Here is a 19663-nt window from a genome sequence, read left to right as displayed (position 1 = left end):
AAGAGGAGTAGGCTAGAAATAATTGTACAATGTGGAAATGAATATACGACCTTAAATTTTGACCATAAATATGCTTTAATGATTTATTACTGCATAAAATGCTGCATTAATGCATGTCTTTTATGCCTTGCTTTAGTTTAGCTTTAAATTACTAGTATGTAATTCAGCTTGCGCTCCAACTGCTTTTTTGTGCGCTAAAGTTGCAAATCTAATCTATTTTAAATAAGTAAATAGCAGTTGGGTGCCACTTGATAAGTATTCCAGTGTATAATATATCACTACATAAGCTTATTACTACAGAGTGTTTATTAAACTGACAGATATACTGTATGCAGCAAAGTAACTTGAACTATGTGCATTTTACATGTTTTAGATAGTAATGTCCCTTTCAATGAAACCATTTGAAGTATATTTTATTCTAATTCCATCTGGTAAAATAATTCAAAAGCTAGTATTGCTTATCCCACTGAATTCTATAGAAAATGCATATCTTTCACTGACATTAATCCTAGTACACACGGGCCAAATGTTGGCCGGTTTAACAGAAACCATCTAGCATTTGGCCCGTGTGCATGGTAACCGGTCCGACAGAAGCCGGCTGTTCGCGTCAAAGGCTCATGACCGAAAAAGGTCTGCCAACGGCTGTGAGCGCTGACCAGAGTGTTCTGCCGTGGGGGCGCACCCCCTTTTAGAACACAATAGAACAGTAGTGGAGATTGCTAACATCAAATTGTTGGTACAGCGGCTCTGACCAGAGCTGTCAGTTTTTTCGTTCAAACCCAAAAACTAGTGGTGTATACAAGGCTTAAGAAAATCCATTAACTCATCTATATGCTTTATTACAGTGGTCATCAACCCTGTCCTCAGGGCCCACTAACAGGCCAGGTTTTATGTATTACCTTGGTGGAGACGCAGACTAGAATATGGTAATCACTGAGCAGTAAATGATCTCACCTGGAATGTATTTCAGTTATCTTGCAAACCTGGCCTGTTAGTGGACCCTGAGGACAGGAGTTGATGACCACTGCTTTATTACATTCTAATCGCTATTGGAGTCCATGGTAGGTTTATATATAGGTTTAGAAATGTTTAGAAATGTAAAACTTTACCCAGTTTTTGTTTGGTTCCTTTCACACCATACTGAACATATGCATAAATTTACAGCTAAGCATCAACAATGTATGTGGTGTTGATGTACATTGTGTGACATTTTCATGCATGCCATGCATTTTCATATCATCAATTGTGAAGTGGCGGGTCCCTGGATGGCTCAAAATCCTAATGATTAAACTTTTTTAGATCTTTATTCAGTTGTTTTCTATGTGCCCCTACAGTGAACTGCATTGAACCAGCATGGAAAAAAACGCAGATCACTGCACATGGTGTGAATGAGCCCTTCGGTAGACCTGCTAGTGTAAAAAATTGCCTAAACTGGCATTAATAAATGGCCATGGGTCCCCAAACCCCAGTGAAGTTGTAATATCCTAGTCATACACTGGTTTACCTTCATCTTCAACTTCTATTGGTCCTAATGTTGAAAAACCAATAGTAACTTCTGAGAAGCGGGTGCCCTAATTTATCTTGTAAAAGCTCACCAGGGTGCAAATAAGTTATGTGAATGTACATGCAGGAACCTGAGACAGCTGCTATTTTATTATGCCAGTTTAGTGGTTTTTATATTCTGACAGGTTACAATTTTTAGCATCTGAAACACTTGCTACTCAAAGATCTTTGTATGCAACATATACCGGTATATACATATCTATATATAGATAGATAGATATATCTATCTATATATAGATATATCTATATATATTTTTTTATCTGAAGGTATAAGTTTACATTTTGCACAGGGTCTTGTGGCTTTTAATTTTTTCTTGGCATTGAGGACTGGAAAAGAAGTCTCCATGTGGGAGAAATCTAGTTGAATTGTACTGCTCATCAGCTGAGCAACTGTACACCGATTTTCAGTCACAACCTAAAAAAAAAAAAAACAGTTTCACCAACAGACCACTGTATGCCAGTCAAAAGGTGCATACCCGGGCAGAGGAATGTGTCAGTGGAACACATACAAGCGGTCTTTCCTCTGAATCTGAGCTAACAGAAAGTTTGCCGGTTTCAGGGCAAAATGACAGGGTCCCTTCAAAACCGATTCCTTGACCCAATTCATTCTTCACTGTGTTCTCTCATTGCCCCTTCCTCCTTTGCAGTCAGCACCCTGTGTAAGCTCTGTAATCATTGGTGTTAGAACTTACACAAGATTTATGATGTCACTTCTGTCAAGTAACAGTTTTGGGCCTGGTGACTGGCTGTTCAGGCCCAAGCATTGCATCTTGGGAACATGCTCCACCATATCCAGAAGCACAGGGTATTTTGTGGGAGCAAAGAAAGATCAGGCCATTAAAGCATGGGAAAGGTGAGTATAAGTAGGTCAAGGGATGAGCTAGTCAATGGATTCTCCTAGTGACGAGATAAAGGAATTTATTCTCTTTTGAGCCCTTGCACACTGGGGCGGTTTGCAGGCGCTATTGCGCTAATAATGGCGCCTGCAAACCGACCTGAACGTGCCGCTGCTTGTATTCCAGTGTGAAAGCCCTGAGGGCTTTTACACTGGAGCGGTGCGCTGGCAGGACGGTAAAAAAAGTCCTGCCAGCAGCATCTTCGGAGCGGTGAAGGAGCGGAGTGTATACCGCTCCTTTACCGCTCCTGCCCATTGAAATCAATGGGACGGCGTGGCTATACCGTCGGCAAAGCGCCTCTGCAGAGGCGCTTTGCGGTGGTATTTAACCCTTTCTCGGCCGCTAGCGGGGGTAAAACCGCCCCGCTAGCGGCCAAATACCGACGGTAAAACGCCGCTAATAATAGCGGCGTTTTAACGCCGACGCCGACCCCGCCCCGGTGTGCAAGGGCTCTTTTTGGTGAACTTTTCACACATCTAGGCAATTCAAGTAGAGCATGTTAACCAGAGCATGATCAAAAAATGCACAAGAAGTTAACTTCAGGGGAAACCATATGTCGAAACAACTAAAAGATAATGGGGTAGAGGCACCTCATGTATATGCAAATCTTGAATTTATTGCAATAACCTTAGACTACCTTCTAAGCACCCCAATCAGTCATTTATTGTGATGGCCGGCAAAAGAGACAGGGTCAAGGTAAGCAGGAAAATGTTATAAGGACCCATTTAATTAAGTAGCAGGAAAAATATCCCATAAGCCGCACAACGCTTCAAGACCTCTGTGAAAGAGTATGTGGCAGCCTCAGCAAGGGCTCCAACCAGGCCACGCCCCAAATACATTTCGATCTGCCTCATGATTAAGCTCCGGGGCAGAGCGAAATGCGTTGGGGCATGGCCTGGTTGGAGCCCTTGCTGAGACTGTCACATACTCCTTCATAGAGGACTTGCAGCGATGTGCACCTAAACTTTCTATCTAACACATTCAACTAAACTATCCCGGCCCCAGAATTCCAGACTCAACAAGCCGAGGTATGCACCCAGTTTCTTGCCATTACTGTATTTTAAAATGTTGGGTGTACTAATCTTTAAAATGTTTTATATATTTCGCTTTTACTGTATCTGTACCTTAAAAACAAAATATCAGTGTTATCGGTTCTATACTAACCCGCCAGGGTCTCCTGATACCCTTGAAGAAGTCAGGCATCCACATTGGCAGGACTACAGCTTCTCTTAATAGCTTCTTTGCTTCCTCTAGATCAGCAATGTCCTCCCTATTTAGTAAGACAGACAAAAGAAATTCTGTAAGTCCTATAAAGCGTCAATAATCTTTACATAAACCATTGGGAAGATTTATCAATTTATCCATCCCTATGTGATTTGACACTATGGAGCCAATTTAGGAGCTAAAGACATAAACCTCCAATGATAATGAAAGAGGTTTACATGAGTTAGATGTGCATTTAAAACAGATTTCTGTGTGTTGTAACATAAGGAAACTTCATGGTACTTTGGAAACATATTGATACTAATGGGGGGTCTATTCTCATTAACCGCTTGCTGATCGTATAACCTAGATATATGGCGGGCAAGGTGTCTCGGTTGCGCCAGATCCCTACCTAGTATGTGATCTGACACTTCCGGGTAGGGGGCTACGCGCGCACACCACCGGGTACTAGGTGCTGGTCAATGGATTACCGCTAGCACCAGACGATCGTCATGAATTCCCCACAAAGCAGGGAATAAAATCTATTATTTCTCCTACTGAAAGCACCACAAAAAGTACACAAACACTGGCTAGACACACATTTAACCCCTTCCCAGCCAGTGTCATTAGTACAGTGTCAGGTGCATTTTTTTAGCATTGATCACTGTATTAGTGTCACTGGTTCCCAAAAAGTGTCAAAAGCGTCAGTGTCCAAATGCCGGCCGCAATATTGCAGTCCTGCTATAAGTTGCTGATCACCGCCATTAAAAAAAAAAACTGCACATCATTGCTCCAGACCAGCTTACCAATAGGGACAAAAGTAGACCATTGTCCGTTTAATGTGTGTCTCTGCACAGTGTGTCCCTGCACAGTTCGTTTCAAGTAGAAGTTCATTTGACAGGCTGGAGTAGCACAAGTAGGAGATGGCTGTCACCCCATAACAGAATGTATAAAAAATAAATAAATTAGTGCCGCGCAGTACTCAAACATAATATACCAGGTGAATGTGTGCAAATATATAGAACATAATGTTCACTTCATTGCTATTATACCTAAAATAAAAGAATAATATGAAAAACAAAGTGTCCGTGTACTTTACTTAAAAATCTTCCCAGAATCAATAACAAAAAAAAAAGATCAATAAAATGATCCATATGTACTCTGTTTGTCCAAATGTACCACAATACAAAATAAACAAAAAAGAGAAAATCAAAAAGTGTCTATGTGTTCTCCTTTAGGACTTCACTGTGTGTACCACATAAATTTCAGTGCAAAAATCCATATGTACTCAGTTAATACATATATACCAACATGCAAAATTAATAAGAAAAAAAAATGTCTGTGTGTTCTCCTTTAAATCTTCACAATGTATATCAAACAAAATGCAGTGCCAAAAATTCATATGTACTCAATTTGTCCGCATATACTATTTAACATATGTTTATTCTATTAATCCTCAAAATGTATCATTAATGCTTCTTCTTATTTCAAGGTCTTAATTTTCCCACCGTGACTAAAATATGTAGATCCTCAGGCAGTGCACAGCCCATTACCATAATACCTAGGATCTCAGCTTATACCTAGACCTATGAGATATTAGGTCATATACGCCTTCTCCTTTAAATGAAGTTCTCACAAGCCACAGCAATGATCTCCACTCCAATATGCAGAAGTTTCACAATCCACTTCCATCCTCCATCATGCTAAGGTCCAGGACAATATAAAGCTTCAAAATAAGAAGAGTACTGTATTTATGGGCGTATAACACGCACCCCAAGTTTAGGAGGGAATTTTAAGGAAAAAAACTTTTGGGAGGGAACTTTAAGGAAAAAAACTTACATTTAAATGCCCATCAACGCAGCCTTATCAGTGTCCATCTGCAGCCTTGTCAGTGCAGCCTACCCCAGTGTCCATTGCAGCCTTGCCCCCAGTGTCCATTGCAGACTTGTCCAGATTTAAATATGGAGCTGCCGAGATCGCAGGGACTTGGCGGAGCAGAGCGAGCGCCACCGAGATCGCAGGGACTGGGCAGAGCCGAGATACACATAGCCGAGTGTACTCGGCTCTTCTCTTCTCGGCTCCGCTCACAGTCACGTCCAGTCCTTCCCTATGATGGACATAACACAGGTCCAATGGCGGAACTGGGCGTGACTGTGAGCGGAGCTAAGAAGAGCCAAGTACACTTGGCTATGTGTATCTTGGCGCGATCGCTCCGCTCCACTCCACTCACAATCAGCGGGGATCAGCGTATAACACGCACCCACGATTTTCCCCTGATTTTAAGGGAAAAAAAGTGCGTGTTATACGCAGATAAATACGGTATATAGTGCTCTCTGCTACAAATATGTTTTTTTTTTTTTAAAAAGTATTGTACTTGGCTTAAAAGTGCACAAACGGGTACACTGCAGTATAGGGCAATGCAATGGGATAGACCTCCAGCAAGATGGCTGCCCGTTCACTTCCGGGTAACAGCATGATGTTACTGGCTCCACACAATGTGTTGCGTTATGTGACTTTCCTTAGGGCTTCACGTTATTTCTGTATTTTTGAGTTTTCACTTATAGGAGTGCTTGGGCGTTTGGTTATTTTTTATTTTACCATAATAGAAAGTGCCTGAAACAGGACCTTAAAGAATAAGTTCACCTTTGTAAAAAAAAAAAATAACTAAATAAATGCATTATCTTTTTTCAGGTAAAAAAATGTGCATTTATTTTATTTCTTACTAGGAGCCTGCAAAGTATTGCACCCGCGATCTGCTGATTGATCGTAGGTGAAATCTCAGGCTCCTGCAGACGGTCTGTGTATCTGTCTGTTTGTACCTCACATGGGCAGGCTGTGACATTCTGACAGAAAGCTCAATGAACTACCTAGAGTGACCAACAGTGCCCTGGTAGTTCATCGAGAACTACAAGCTGACAGCCGCAAAGGCGTCTGTAGTATGTCACACCCTGAATATGGGTGTAACATGTAACAAAAGGTGAACTTAACCTTTAAAATTACTGAAATTACTTTTAAAATCACATAAACATCCTAAAGCTGAATTTCAGGAATGTGCAGGCACACTATGAGTCAAGTCCAATTAGGTGCATGTCACCTCCAGAGCAGGAGGAGGGGAGGAACAGGTATAGCAGTTTTAGTGACTCTGCTCTTGAAGGAACGGAGACCACAGTGAGCAGCATCGGCGCTCTGGAAGTCATATTCCTGGAGCATAATAAACTTGTCAGATATGAGTAATAGAGATAAGTCTACAAGGCAGTAGGCACTTCGTTAGACTTAACTTATGGTATGCCTGCAGTTTTTACATAAGCTCCATTGTGGTAAGTCAAGTGGGCTAAGTATTCTAAAAGTGCTATATAAAAATAGTAATAAGATCCAAAAATATTGATGTGACCCACCTAAAACTTTAAATTAAAGCGTATGTGATGCCTAAAAATGAACTTCCCTCTTTAGTTAAATATACCATTGAAAGTGTTTTGCTATTTCTGTGCTCCCTACCTGTGCAGCACTTTAGTCAGTGGTTACCAGTTATGTGGAATACAGTACACCTCCCCCTATGTTATGGAGGAGAGGAAGATGTGTTGTATCCCTGTCCAAGGGTGACAACACTGCTCCTTTATAAATATGGTACAATTAGTGAGTATCATCCTCCACCACATCTCAAGACTGTTAAGCTGCAATTTATTACATAATTTTTCTTGGATCTGGATACACTTCGGCCTCTTGCACACTGCAGTTTGAAAATGCTTTTTTTTCTTCTTTTGCCTCCACCCCCCTTCCTATAATTACCTCACCTATATGGCTTAAAGAGAAAGGTTTACATATCCTAGGCACTCTGACCACGGTATATGCTTTTGTCTAGAGAGGGTTCGACTGTATCCTTGCGATACTAATCACCCATATACTGACTGTGTTGTTATTAGTTACCTTTGACTGGTTAACTCTGCACTTTATGATGGATGTATTTGTTGATATCCCTCAAACTGGTTTTTAGTACATAGCTATGTCTCTATATTAACAAATGCTTCCTCTGTATTCTGTATTTCGAGTGCTGAATACTTTAAATAATGAATTTGCCAAAAAAGTATGTCCAAAAATGCAGATGTTCAAACATCAACACCGAGCGCAAGAGGCCTTAGACTATAAATTAATGAGTGACAAAAGTCATAATAAACACAAGGCCCAGGGCACTCAAAAATGGGTAATAATAGTGGTATGTACTCTCAGAAAGGGCCACAGAAGCACAGTTTTTGCAAATACAAATTCTCTTTGCTTTCCAAATATCACCCCAGTAAGTTTCCTTATTTTACTGAACATGCACAGAGAATTAAAATAAACCCTCCTTATAAAAAGGAAATATATTTTCTCATTAAGCTAGGATTTAGATTTTGCACACTACATAGTAGCCTATGGCATTTATTAAAATGAGCTCCAGACATGGGACTTTGAAGCAGTATTTACCAGTACTCTGCACAAGCTTTTTATTTATAATACCAAGATATTCTCCTATGAAAAAAATATCATCTCATTGCTAATACAACAGCCGGCCCAAAGATGCAGCTTTATTGTAAATACATATTACATTTCAAGTAACTGGAGAATAAATTCCCAGGTAGGTGCAGGATTTACAGACTTAAATATAGCCCTATTTTACTTTGGCATAAATCATTTAAGCCAGTAACAATTTCTAAAAGTACTTTTGTAAAGAGCAGGGTTTAACTGCACTGCCGTCTCTTGGTTTTCTGCATATGGACATACAATATGCTTTAGTTAGGAAAAAATAATATAAAACAGGAGGTATGATTATCTTATTCCAACATATCACCCAGAGAAACAAGATCTTGGCCTAATCGGCCATGATATCAAGGAAAACATTGCCAGAAAGATGGAGCTAGAGCTACACGGCCAGACAAACCTACTGAGCACAACAAATGCTGGTCATTGTAAAGCAAGATTTTAAATGTTTATCAACCTGATAGGACTAATCCACTCCTTTTATACAGTCAAATCAACCTCATCCCCAAAAACTGTTTAGTCAAATCAACTTAAAAAGTTCAGATTCTAAATGGGGGGCCAACAAGATGTAAATAAAGTCTTATGAGTCTGAAACGCCCCAGCAGCTTGTAGGAAAGATACACCAGGGATGATGCAAAAAAAGCAAATATACAACCAAAAATTTCCAAAGGTCAAGCGCTAGGGAGTATTCTTGTGTGATATAGTTTTACAGCACTCAGTCCCAAGGGTTCCAATAATGGTAACTGTGCCACAGTTTATATGTAAACATAAGAAAATGTATTCAAAGTAAAAACGAACAGTCATTGTTCACATCTCAAGGGTGAACAAAACGTGACAGCCCATGTAGCTCTTAAGTAAACCAGTAATTGCTAGATGCGCTCATATATCAGACATCTCCACTGCAATAGCTTACTTAGCCTTGGAATAGCACTCCAGTGCTGCGGTGAAAGGAAGAACTACTCCGCACAGATAATCCAAGGGTTCAGGTCCTGATGGTACGAGGATGAACTGTGGTGGAAAGACAGACAGATGCCGCTGTCACCTGGGCAGCGTGTGGTCGGTGCCACTTAGCGGCACACTGGATATGTATCCGGGAAAGTTACTCGGCCGGAAGTCCAGTCGGATGGGAGCTGGAAGTGGGCTGAGCTGTTGTCATGAGAACGCGTTTTGGGCGTGAGCCTTTTTCAAGTCAAGTGGCTGGGACAGCAAAGAAGAGGGCTGGCCTCGTCTCTGTAATACTAAAGGAGTAGTATATATGTTGGAATGTGGGTGTGGCCTTTAGTACGTGGGGAGATCTCTCCATGTAAGACTTAGAGAGCATGTAAACAATATCAAAAGGGGTGATGAATCCCATAAGGTTTCCAAACATTTTAGGATCCATCACAATAGGAATCCAAGTAGCCTACAATTTTGGGGCATTGAAAGCACTGGAGAAGGGGAAATTACATTAGGCAGCTTAGCCGTAGGGAATCATATTGGATATATGAGACTAGAGTCTCTGTCCCTACAGGCTTAAAATGTGGAATTCGATCTGAATTGCTTAATTTCTGATAGATGAGTTTATTTATTTTACCTTGTCTTGTATATTTTGAACATGTATTTTTTCAATTTATATACTATTCTGTATAATATGTGAGAGATAGCCGTGGGTTTTTTCCGGTTTCTAGCCTTTCTTTTTTTTTTAAATATTTTGCATATTATTGTTCTGAATTGGGACTGTGTGAGAAGGTTTTTGTCTTACATTGTTACTTTCATTTGTCCTTAGGTTTTTTTTTTTTTTTAACCATATGCACTGCCACATTAATATGTGTGGAGTCACTATTTATAGGAAGTGTTTCCTTTTTAGCCAAATAGAACCTGCCGCGATAACTCAGTGGCGTTTGGTTTCCATGGCTCGAGGGTTGCTATTTTACATGCGGGGTGACGTCTTAGTTCCATCCCTGCTGACGGAGTCCCGCCCAGGACGTAACGCATACAGAGGGTGGAACCTTTTGTTGATGCAGGCATCACCCGCGGCGATCTTCTTGCTAACAGTTCGGATTGTTTGGATATTACATGCGATTTTACCTGCACTGTGGATAGTGCCCATAAATGTGAGTGTATTCATTTTAGCTTTGAATTATTAAATCTTGTGAAACGGAGGGCACTATTCTGTTGCTTCTTTTTTCATGCCTATTTGACAAGCGTATGTGATGGAGCCCTAAACAGTGAGCAGAGTTAATGCCGACACCTCGGCTTATGGATGTACCCCATTAAGGAATTCCTAATTTGACCATCCCGTTAGCTCAGGGGTCACATCATTGAGGTGAGCAGCCAACTTTTTGTTCGGTGGTGGTGGTGGTTTTCAACACATCTGTCACCTGGATGGCTATTAGTCTCACGTCTTTTTCACCGGATTGTTAAATGGACCATCTTATACTTTTTTACAGTTTTAACATTTTAATGTGGGATTGTATATGATCTTGGTTTGCGCTGCACTTTTGTTGCTCTCAATGTTTTATATAGGTATTGTGAAAATGGCCTTAATTGTCCAGCCTGCATTCCTCTAATATCTACCTATTATTGGGTTGCGCTGATTGATTTTTTTATTTTGTATTGGCTACCATGCACAGCTACACCAGATTTCGCACTCTCCAGTTTCAGTGAATCAACCCCACTGTCTCATCTAATGGAGCCGATGAAGACTCCGATGATAAAGACCCTATAAGAAAAAGGGGTCCCAGGTTCTAGATTACAATTGTCTGTTTTTTTCCCCTGAGGATCCCAGGTCCACGTCCCCTGCCCAGAACCACTAGAAGAGAATGGGCCTAGTTTAACGGTCACCCGCGGCAGAAGGAATGTCCCTTCTGTGTCTTAACGAAGTCATATCGCTTCCGCGCAGCAGTAATGCATGTGATGCACGGCCTCTAGTGCCGCGTACACACGGTCGGACTTTCCGGCATACTTGGGCCGTCGGACCAGAGTCCGCCGAACAATCCGACCGTGTGTAGGCTCAGGCGGACTTTTCCGGCGGACTTTTTCCCAAAAGCCCGCCGGACCTAGATTTGAAACAAGTTGGTCAGGAAAGGGGGTGGGGACGAGCGAGCGCCCCCCCCCCCCCTGAACCGTACCAGGCTGCATGCCCTCAACATGGGGGGGTGGGTGCTTTGGGGGAGGGGGCGCCCTGCGGGGCCCCCCCCAAAGCACCTTGTCCCCATGTTGATGAGGACAAGGGCCTCTTCCCGACAACCCTGGCCGTGGCTTGTCGGGGGGCTTATCGGAATCCGGGAGCCCCCTATAATAAGAGGGCTCCCAGATCCCGGCCCCCCACCCTATGTGAATGAGTATGGGGTACATGGTACCCCTACCCATTCCCCTAGGGAAAAAGTGTCAATAATAAAACACACTACACAGGTTTTTAAAATAATTTATTAAACAGCTCGGGGGGGTCTTCCTCCGGCTTCGGGGGTCTTCTTCCGGCTTCGGGGATCCCTCCGGTTCCTCTTCTCCCGGTGTTCCAGTTCTTCGGCCGGCTCCTCCGCTGTCTTCAGGCCGCTCTCTTGCCAGCGGAGGTCCGGACTTCTGGGCTTCTTGTCTTCTTCCCTCTTCTCTTCTCCAGATGTTGACACGACGCTCTCTCCGGCTGGACTGCTCTCTGAGGGCTCCGTTGTGACTTATATAGGCGGAGACCCCGCCTCCTTATGATGTCACAGTCCCTGGGCATGCTGGGACTGTGACGTTTTAGGGGGCGTGGTCATCACCTGGTGACCACGCCCCCTAAAACGTCACAGTCCCAGCATGCTCAGGGACTGTGACATCATAAGGGGGCGCTCGCTCGTCCCCACCCCCTTTCCTTACCGGCCGGGCTGCATGCTCGGATCGGGGTCTGGTATAGATTTTAGGGGGGGCTTCCCTTTAAAATCCATACTAGACCTAAGGGCCTGGTATGACCCACAACGGGGCTCGCAAGGTGTCAATCTCGCCGATAAAAGCGGCAAGATTGACTTCCTTTTCTAGTCCCGTCGCACCTGAGTCACGTTCAAAATGAACGGACTTGTCCATGTGTGGGCAAGTCCGTTCATTCTGAAAGTCCGCCGTAACTCCGGCGAAAGTCCGTCGGAAAGACGGGCGGACTTAGCCTGCCGGAAAGTCCGGTTGTGTGTGGGCAAGTCCGTCCGTTTTAAAGTCCAGCGCACCTGGCGGACAAAGTCCGTCAGAAAGTGTGCCGGACCAAGTATGCCAGAAAGTCCGATCGTGTGTACGCGGCATAGTACTCATATACCCATGCAGCCTGTGCTAATGAAGGTGGAAGGTGGCCAGGTCACTATAGGCAGGCAACTGAAACAGACTCCAGATCCACCTGGTGCTTCCTCTAGGCTGAATGGCAGGAAGGAGAACACATTGTATACAGATCGCTCCATCCACCAGATGCTGTAGCACTCTGCGCTCCAGCCTAGCCCTTATTGCAGTAAAATAGCGGTGGCAGGAAATTTAAACAGGCACCTAGTGGTTAAATATATAATTCAAGGAATAAGGTTTTGGGGATTTTAGAGGTGCACATTTACAACAGGTTATTTAGAAAAAAATATAAATTTATTAGAAAAAGAGTTTTTAAGAAAAAATAACATAATAAACAGTCGAAATACATAACAGGTATTCAACAAAACATATACAATGTTGTATATGTTTTGTTGAATACCTGTTATGTATTTCGACTGTTTATTATGTTATTTTTTCTTAAAAACTCTTTCTACTTCTAGTGTATACTGTGCCCGATATCAAAAATTCTCCTGAAGAAGCCAATAACCAAGGCCAAACACGTAGAGATCAAATCAGTTTGCACCTGTAAATGTAATGTAGTATCAAATATTCATCATATTCATCTGGATGTTTGTTTTTATATTTTTTCTAATAAATTTATATTTTTTCTAAATAACCTGTTGTAAATGTGCACCTCTAAAATCCCCAAAACATTATTCCTCGAATTATATATTTATCTACTAGGGGATGTGGTGCAGAATCTATGCTAGATGATAAGTAAACATTTCTTCTCCTTAGGCACTTAGTGGTGTAAACAAAGACAGCTCCCTGTGCTTCAACCTGACAGGCCTTATGCCTTGTGAATCCTAGGGCTGTGCCATGGTTCTTGATCTGGAAAGCACTCAACGACTAATTAACGCAGTACACTCTGGTATGAAAAGTGCCACAATGCAGAGCCCAGTGCCCAAAGGTCACATTCCAGACTAGCCCTGCATATCCAGTGTAGTGGAGTATAGTGTTCCAAGCTAGTGGCGAACACTGATCCAGATAGCTACTACTAAGGGACCAACTGTGAATTCCTATGTCCCTCATGGGATGATAAAGAAAAGCATTTGAAAGATGCAACAAATACTGTATGTGAAAAAAGTGGTGTTCTGATCAGTCAAAATGTATCTTGTTGGGCTTAGCACTAATTGCTTTGAGCATAGCAGACAGCCAAATGCTGCACATCACCCTGAGAACATCATCGTCACAATGAAGCAGTATTGTTCTTTTCATCTGCAAGGCTTATGAAACTGTGCTGGACAGCACCGCAGACTATACACATACCAGTGAATATTGGGATTCCTAGAAATTATGTCCCTCTCTAAAGCTTCAACTAGATCTTTGTCATATCCAGCACCATCAAACTTCTTTAATTCACCATCTCCACCTACGTCTTGCTGATTTTTCCGACCCTGCACAAAGAAGGGAAAAACATATTTAGCATGATTCAGCTCAATCAAAACAGAACACATATACATTTTACAGTATAGTCCACCTCATTATTCTACTCTCACCCAAACATTAAGAATAACTTTCTATTTGCTAACCCAGCATAAAGCAGCAACAAAACAGACTGAGGACAGCCAGGAAAAAAAGCACCTTTTAAGGCCTGCAGCTCCTCCCATACACTGCACACGGCACTCGGGACACTCTTAGCAGCATCTTCAAGGTGAATATTGGTGGAGGGAGTCTGCCTCAAGATGGTCACCACAACATTCTGAGTCGGACTCCTCCCAACTAGCTTCGCCTTTTGGACGCTGTCCTGCACTTCTCCTACAGTAACAGAAGCTGGGGGCATCTCACTGTGTAATAGTACCAGACTTTGTTTTGCAAACATACAATAGTCCTTTGAAGAAGATCTTGCATTATAATCAGCAGCCATTCTAAGAGCCACTGCTAATATTACATTGATCATTTGAGGAATTTTTTACTTAAAGCAGAACTAAACCCTCCTATCCTTTACAGCCAAGAAAGCTGTTATCTTAGCCTCTTTTTGATCTGTAGTCACTAAGGTGCTGCATGTGATCACTATGACACCTGCCATTTGACGTCTTGACCGTTTGATTGAGAGCACATAGGATTATAGCAGTTATCATTCACGGTATGCCTTGAGTATAAGGCTGAGTTCACACTGCCATGTGGAGCAGATCACAGCCGGGGTCCGGTACGTCCCCGTTCACTGTTTCAGGTCCGATTTCAGTCTGAATTTTTGGCAGAATTCAGACCTGAAAGGACCAGAAGACGCACAGGAATCCCCTGCAATTTGCTCCACAGCCGTCCCGGAGCTGTGAACCAACTCCACTGAGAGCCGGTCACAGTCTCCTGACATGCAAATTGGATGCAAGGAAACCCTCATCCAATTTGCAATAGTGTGAACCCAGCCTAACTGTTTTGGAAAATAGTTAAATCGATGGGTTTAGTTTTGCTTTAAATCTGTGTGATATGGAGCAAGTCCCTCTCTCTGAAACGACCAAGATTAATTAAGTAATCAATCAGTGATTCTAGCTTTTACCTTTATTTTCAAATAAAAGTTGGCAAACTACCTCTTGGTAAACTGTAGGTTTTCAAGCAAATGAAATGTTAAGGGGATAAAAAATAATAATTAGATACAATGAACCAGCATGTTATTGTTATCTGCAGGTTTCAAGACATCTCTACTCCATCCCACTATATGATCCATTTAAAAGATCTAAATCACTCATGTTCCAGCAACTCCAATTAATTGCTGGTGTACAAGTCCCCATTCACACCTCAACGTTTTGTATCTTGAAACTGGAAGCTCCAAAACACTGGAGGAGAAAAAAATCAATTATTCTCTTTGGAGATGGTTCATATCTCCACTCCAAGTCGCTTGAAGCTCAAAAAAGTTCTGGAGCTTTTATTTAAAGCTAGAATCGGGCAGATTGATGCATTTATGAAGCGTTTTTTTGTTCCATAGAAATGCATGGAAACGCTTGATATGGGTAGTTTTGAGTTTTTTAGCTCGCTTTTGATCGTTGTTCCGCTCTATTTTTTAAATAAAATATATAAATTAAATAAAAAATAAATTAATTTAAAAAACCCTAATATCAACTACGAACTCAAATATTAACCCCTAATCCTAATTTTAACCTCCAAATATTTTAACTCAAATATTAACCCCTAATTATACCCCTAACCCTAATATTAACCCCAAATGCTAACCCTGATATTAACCACTAATCCTAACCTCCAACACTAATCCTAACCCTAATATTTACCCCTAATCCTAACCCTAATATTAGCCCCGAATCCTAACCCTAATTATAACCCCTAACCCTAATGTTGACCCCCAACCGCTAACCCCAATATTGACCCCTAACCCTACACCTCTAACACTAATTAACTTCTAATCCTAACATTAACCCCTAATCCAAACCTGTAACCCTAATATTGATCCCTAACCCAACAAAATAAATACATAAAAGTAAATAAAATAAATAAAAGTAACCCCTTACCATAACCCCTTAAAAAAGTAAAACAATTAATAAATAATAATAAATAAAGCGGATGAAAAAGCTGAAAAACATAGCAACAAATGATTAAACAAATTATATTTTTCTCTACTGGCTTATAAAAAAACACCAAAGCTTAAAAATGCTTTAAAAACTTACATACAAATGCCCAAAAAAATGTTACGTTCAGGTGTGAATGCAGCCTAAGAGAACATCATGCTCTCTATGGCACTTCTGCCACCAAATGCTCGGGGAATGAATCTTCCTGCCTGAGATGCCCATTCGCCAACATGCAGGAAACATGTAGGAAACATGTAAATACTGGGAAGGGTTAGAACTTCTGTTAAAGCTGTATTGCTATCTGTGCCTTCCTACTGCAGTGATGACGTCTCCCCCATTTCCAAACGACATCACAGAGCCAAGAAATTAGGGAAATCATCCCAATGGGAACACAGACTGCAAATGAAAACCTGAAAAAGGCTCTATCCCTCCCACTAAGTCCAAAAAAAAAAGTCTCATTAAAGTGGAAATAACATTTGAGTGTATCTAATCCCAAGAACAAATACAGTATATTACCAAAAGTATTGGGATGCCTGCCTTTACACGCACATGAAATTTAATGGCAATCCAGTCTTAGTCCGTAGGGTTCACTATTGAGTTGGCCCACCCTTTGCAGCTCTAGCAGCTTTAACTCTTCTGGGAAGGTTGTCCACATGGTTTAGGAGTGTGTCTATGGGAATATTTGACCATTCTTCCTGAAGCCCATTTGTGAGGTCAGGCACTGATGTGAACGAGAAGACCTGGCTCGCAGTCTCCACTCTAATTCATCCCAAAGGTGTTCTATTGAGTTGAGGTCAGGACTCTGGCTAGTCAAGTTCCTCCACCCCAAACTCACTCATTCATGTCTTTATGGACTTTGCTTTGTGCACTGGTGTGCACTCATGTTGGAACAGGAAGGGGTCACCCCCAAAAAGTTGGGAGCATGAAATTGTCCAAAATGTCTTGGTATGCTGACACCTTAAGAGTTCCCTTCACTGGAACTAAGGGGCCAAGTCCAACCCCTGAAAAACAACCCCACATCATAACCCCCCTCCACCAAATTATTTGGACCAGTGCACAAAGCAAGGTCCATAAAGACACAAATGAGCAAGTTTGGGGTGGAGGAACTTAACTGGCTTTCACAGAGTCCAGACCTCAACATGACAGAACACCTTTGGGATGAATTAGAGCGGAGACTGCGAGCCAGGCCTTCCCGTCCACATCAGTGCCTAACCTCACAAATGCGCTTTTGGAAGAATGGTCAAACACTCCCACAGACACACTCCTAACCCTTGTGGACAGTCTTCCCATAAGAGTTCGGTACAGCTGCAAAGGGTGGGCCAACTCAATATTGAACACTACGGACTAAGACTGGGATGCCATTAAAGTTCATGTGTGTGTAAAGGCAGGAATCCCAAATCTTTGGGAAATATAGTGTATGTACTGGTTAGCAGCTTACCGGTCCTTAGATATGGTGTCTGTGTTAGCTTTATTACTTTCCATTTAATTTCACCTGGTCATCCTGCCAGGACAATACCTTCTGTACTAAAGTGACAACATTCACTCATTGTACTGTATCTATGGAAGTGCGTTGTCACCCTAGGGCAGGAAGTGTGTTGGGAACACAGAATGTCTTCCCCTCTACTAATCAATTTAAAAATAGGCGGGAGGTGGTCTGTAGTGCACAGTAAAGAAATTTGGAAGGTCTGACAGCACTTTTTGGGAATTTGGTGCAGCAGAGGCAGAAAATACAGAAACTCGCTGGATTTTTAGCAGATCAATAGGCACTTTTCTGTACTTGCAGTATTTTTAAAGCAACAAAACATGAAGAAATATGCACGGATTGGAGACATGTACTGAATACAGTTTTCTTTGCACCTACATACAGTATACTTTTTTAAAACTACATTTTTGCAGTCTGTCAACCCACTTTGCCCCATGTTTACTATGCTTCTGTGGGCTGCCTGAACATAAACTTATGAATGGATGGATGGATGGCCAGCCTGAAGTCTAAGCTGCCTCACACTTGCACGGTACTTCAAGCGGAACTTTACTCTCTCAGTCACACTGACTATTTTAAATCCTTATGCTGTTAGCATTAGTAAATAGATAGGAAAATAGATCACATTTACTTGTTTTTTTACATTTCTTCAATTACTGCCTGGTTTCTTGCCTAGGCAAATGATTACATACATCCCAGGTGTCTTCGTGAGGGTGGAAGGGGTTTCCTCAGCTAAGCACATGCCTACCTGCATGCCTGAGCTAAGGGCAAATGAATTCCAGTAAGTAACCAGAATTATCTGCCCTTACTCAACATGGCCACATCCAGACCAGAAAAGCCGGGGGGGGGGGGGGGGGGTTGCAAAGTGATTTCCCAGCAAAATAAAGCATAGGGACATGGATGGATGGGGGAGTTTGCTTTGAATATTAAGAATCAATTAAACAGCATTTTTGGTTTGTGGCGCTCAGATGCAGTGTAGTTACAATTGCAGCAAATACACTGGCAAACTGCTAGCTGTTACCATTGAGTCTTCTGTACTGAGGTCTCCATCTTTATTTACTGTAAATATTAGGAAGGGCAACCTAGGGATAGAACCTGTGCAAAAGTATAGTTTAAAAATGATAGTCTGAAGGCCTGGGGCTTTGAGTCCTTGTAAAGCCATGACACGTTCACACTAATCACAAGCCTTCCACAGGGACCTGAATAGCCAACTACATTCTAATATAATCTCTATATTAAAAAAAGTATAATAAATCTTATTAGAATATTGAAAAGCTGCAGTTACTTTGGATTCTTTGAATATCTCACAGTTGACATGTAATTATCAGAGAGGTTCGGTTTCATCTCTAGGTTTATAAGGAAAACACTATCTTTTATAGAGCTGTCAAGACAACATTATAAAGGAGTCGAGTGCATAGACTTATCTCTGCTTGTCCTACTGAATTTTAGAAAGCTGCAGTATTCTATGTGACACACTTTTTAAAAACCATTTCCTGCCTGCCATCTAGTGACCATTACTAAAAGAGACATTCAGATCTGATTACATACCGTAGATACACCTATTATACAGTGCTTGAAAAGTAAGATTATAATCAATATCTGAATGAACACAAGAACAATTTCCAAAATGTTGACAAAATTGAGTTCTATAGAACATTTTTTTTAGCTCATTACATGAAAGTAAGGTTAATAATATAACTTGGATTACAAAATCTTCAGTTTTACTCAAATTAGTTGATGCAAAAATGAATACACCCCACAACAAAAACTACTACATCAAGTATTCTGTATGACCTTCATGATTTGTAAGAACAGCACCAAGCCTTCTAGGTAGGGTTGCACCTATACAGAGTATTTGCCCGAGTACTTGTACTCGGGCAAATGCTCTGATGCCTAATCTGATACCTGGACAGTCAGGGATGATCAGTGCAGCGCCTGAGGGGGGGGGGGGGGTTACAATCACCGATCTCCCTGTATAGATTTCAATAAAACATCTGACAGCTGCTTCTCCTCCTCCTCTCTCTCCCGCGGCTTTCAGCTGCTTTATTGAAGTGTATACTGGAGATCGGTGCCACACCAATGTCCCTGACTGTCCGCAATATACTCCTCCAGTCCCCCTCCGTGCTCCGGTCCCCCTCCTTGCTCCTTGGTCCCCCATCATGCTCGATCTGTCAGGATGAAGAGCGGAGGAA

General features: G+C 41.9%; 1 protein-coding gene across 1 annotated transcript in view; it reads right to left on the bottom strand.

Annotated features, from left to right (window-relative positions):
• Positions 1 to 19663, bottom strand: part of KATNAL1 (katanin catalytic subunit A1 like 1) — a 178509-nt gene that overhangs the window by 53055 nt on the left and 105791 nt on the right. The window contains exons 5-6 of the mRNA XM_073613365.1: positions 13743 to 13870; positions 3624 to 3729 (exon numbers count right to left, since the gene is read on the bottom strand). Coding sequence (XP_073469466.1) covers positions 3624 to 3729; positions 13743 to 13870 — 234 coding nt within the window. The remainder of the gene's footprint in view (positions 1 to 3623; positions 3730 to 13742; positions 13871 to 19663) is intronic.

This window comes from Aquarana catesbeiana, linkage group LG02, assembly GCF_042186555.1.
Source record: "Aquarana catesbeiana isolate 2022-GZ linkage group LG02, ASM4218655v1, whole genome shotgun sequence".
Lineage (NCBI taxonomy): Eukaryota > Metazoa > Chordata > Amphibia > Anura > Ranidae > Aquarana > Aquarana catesbeiana.
This window is presented reverse-complemented; position numbering and strand designations above follow the sequence as displayed.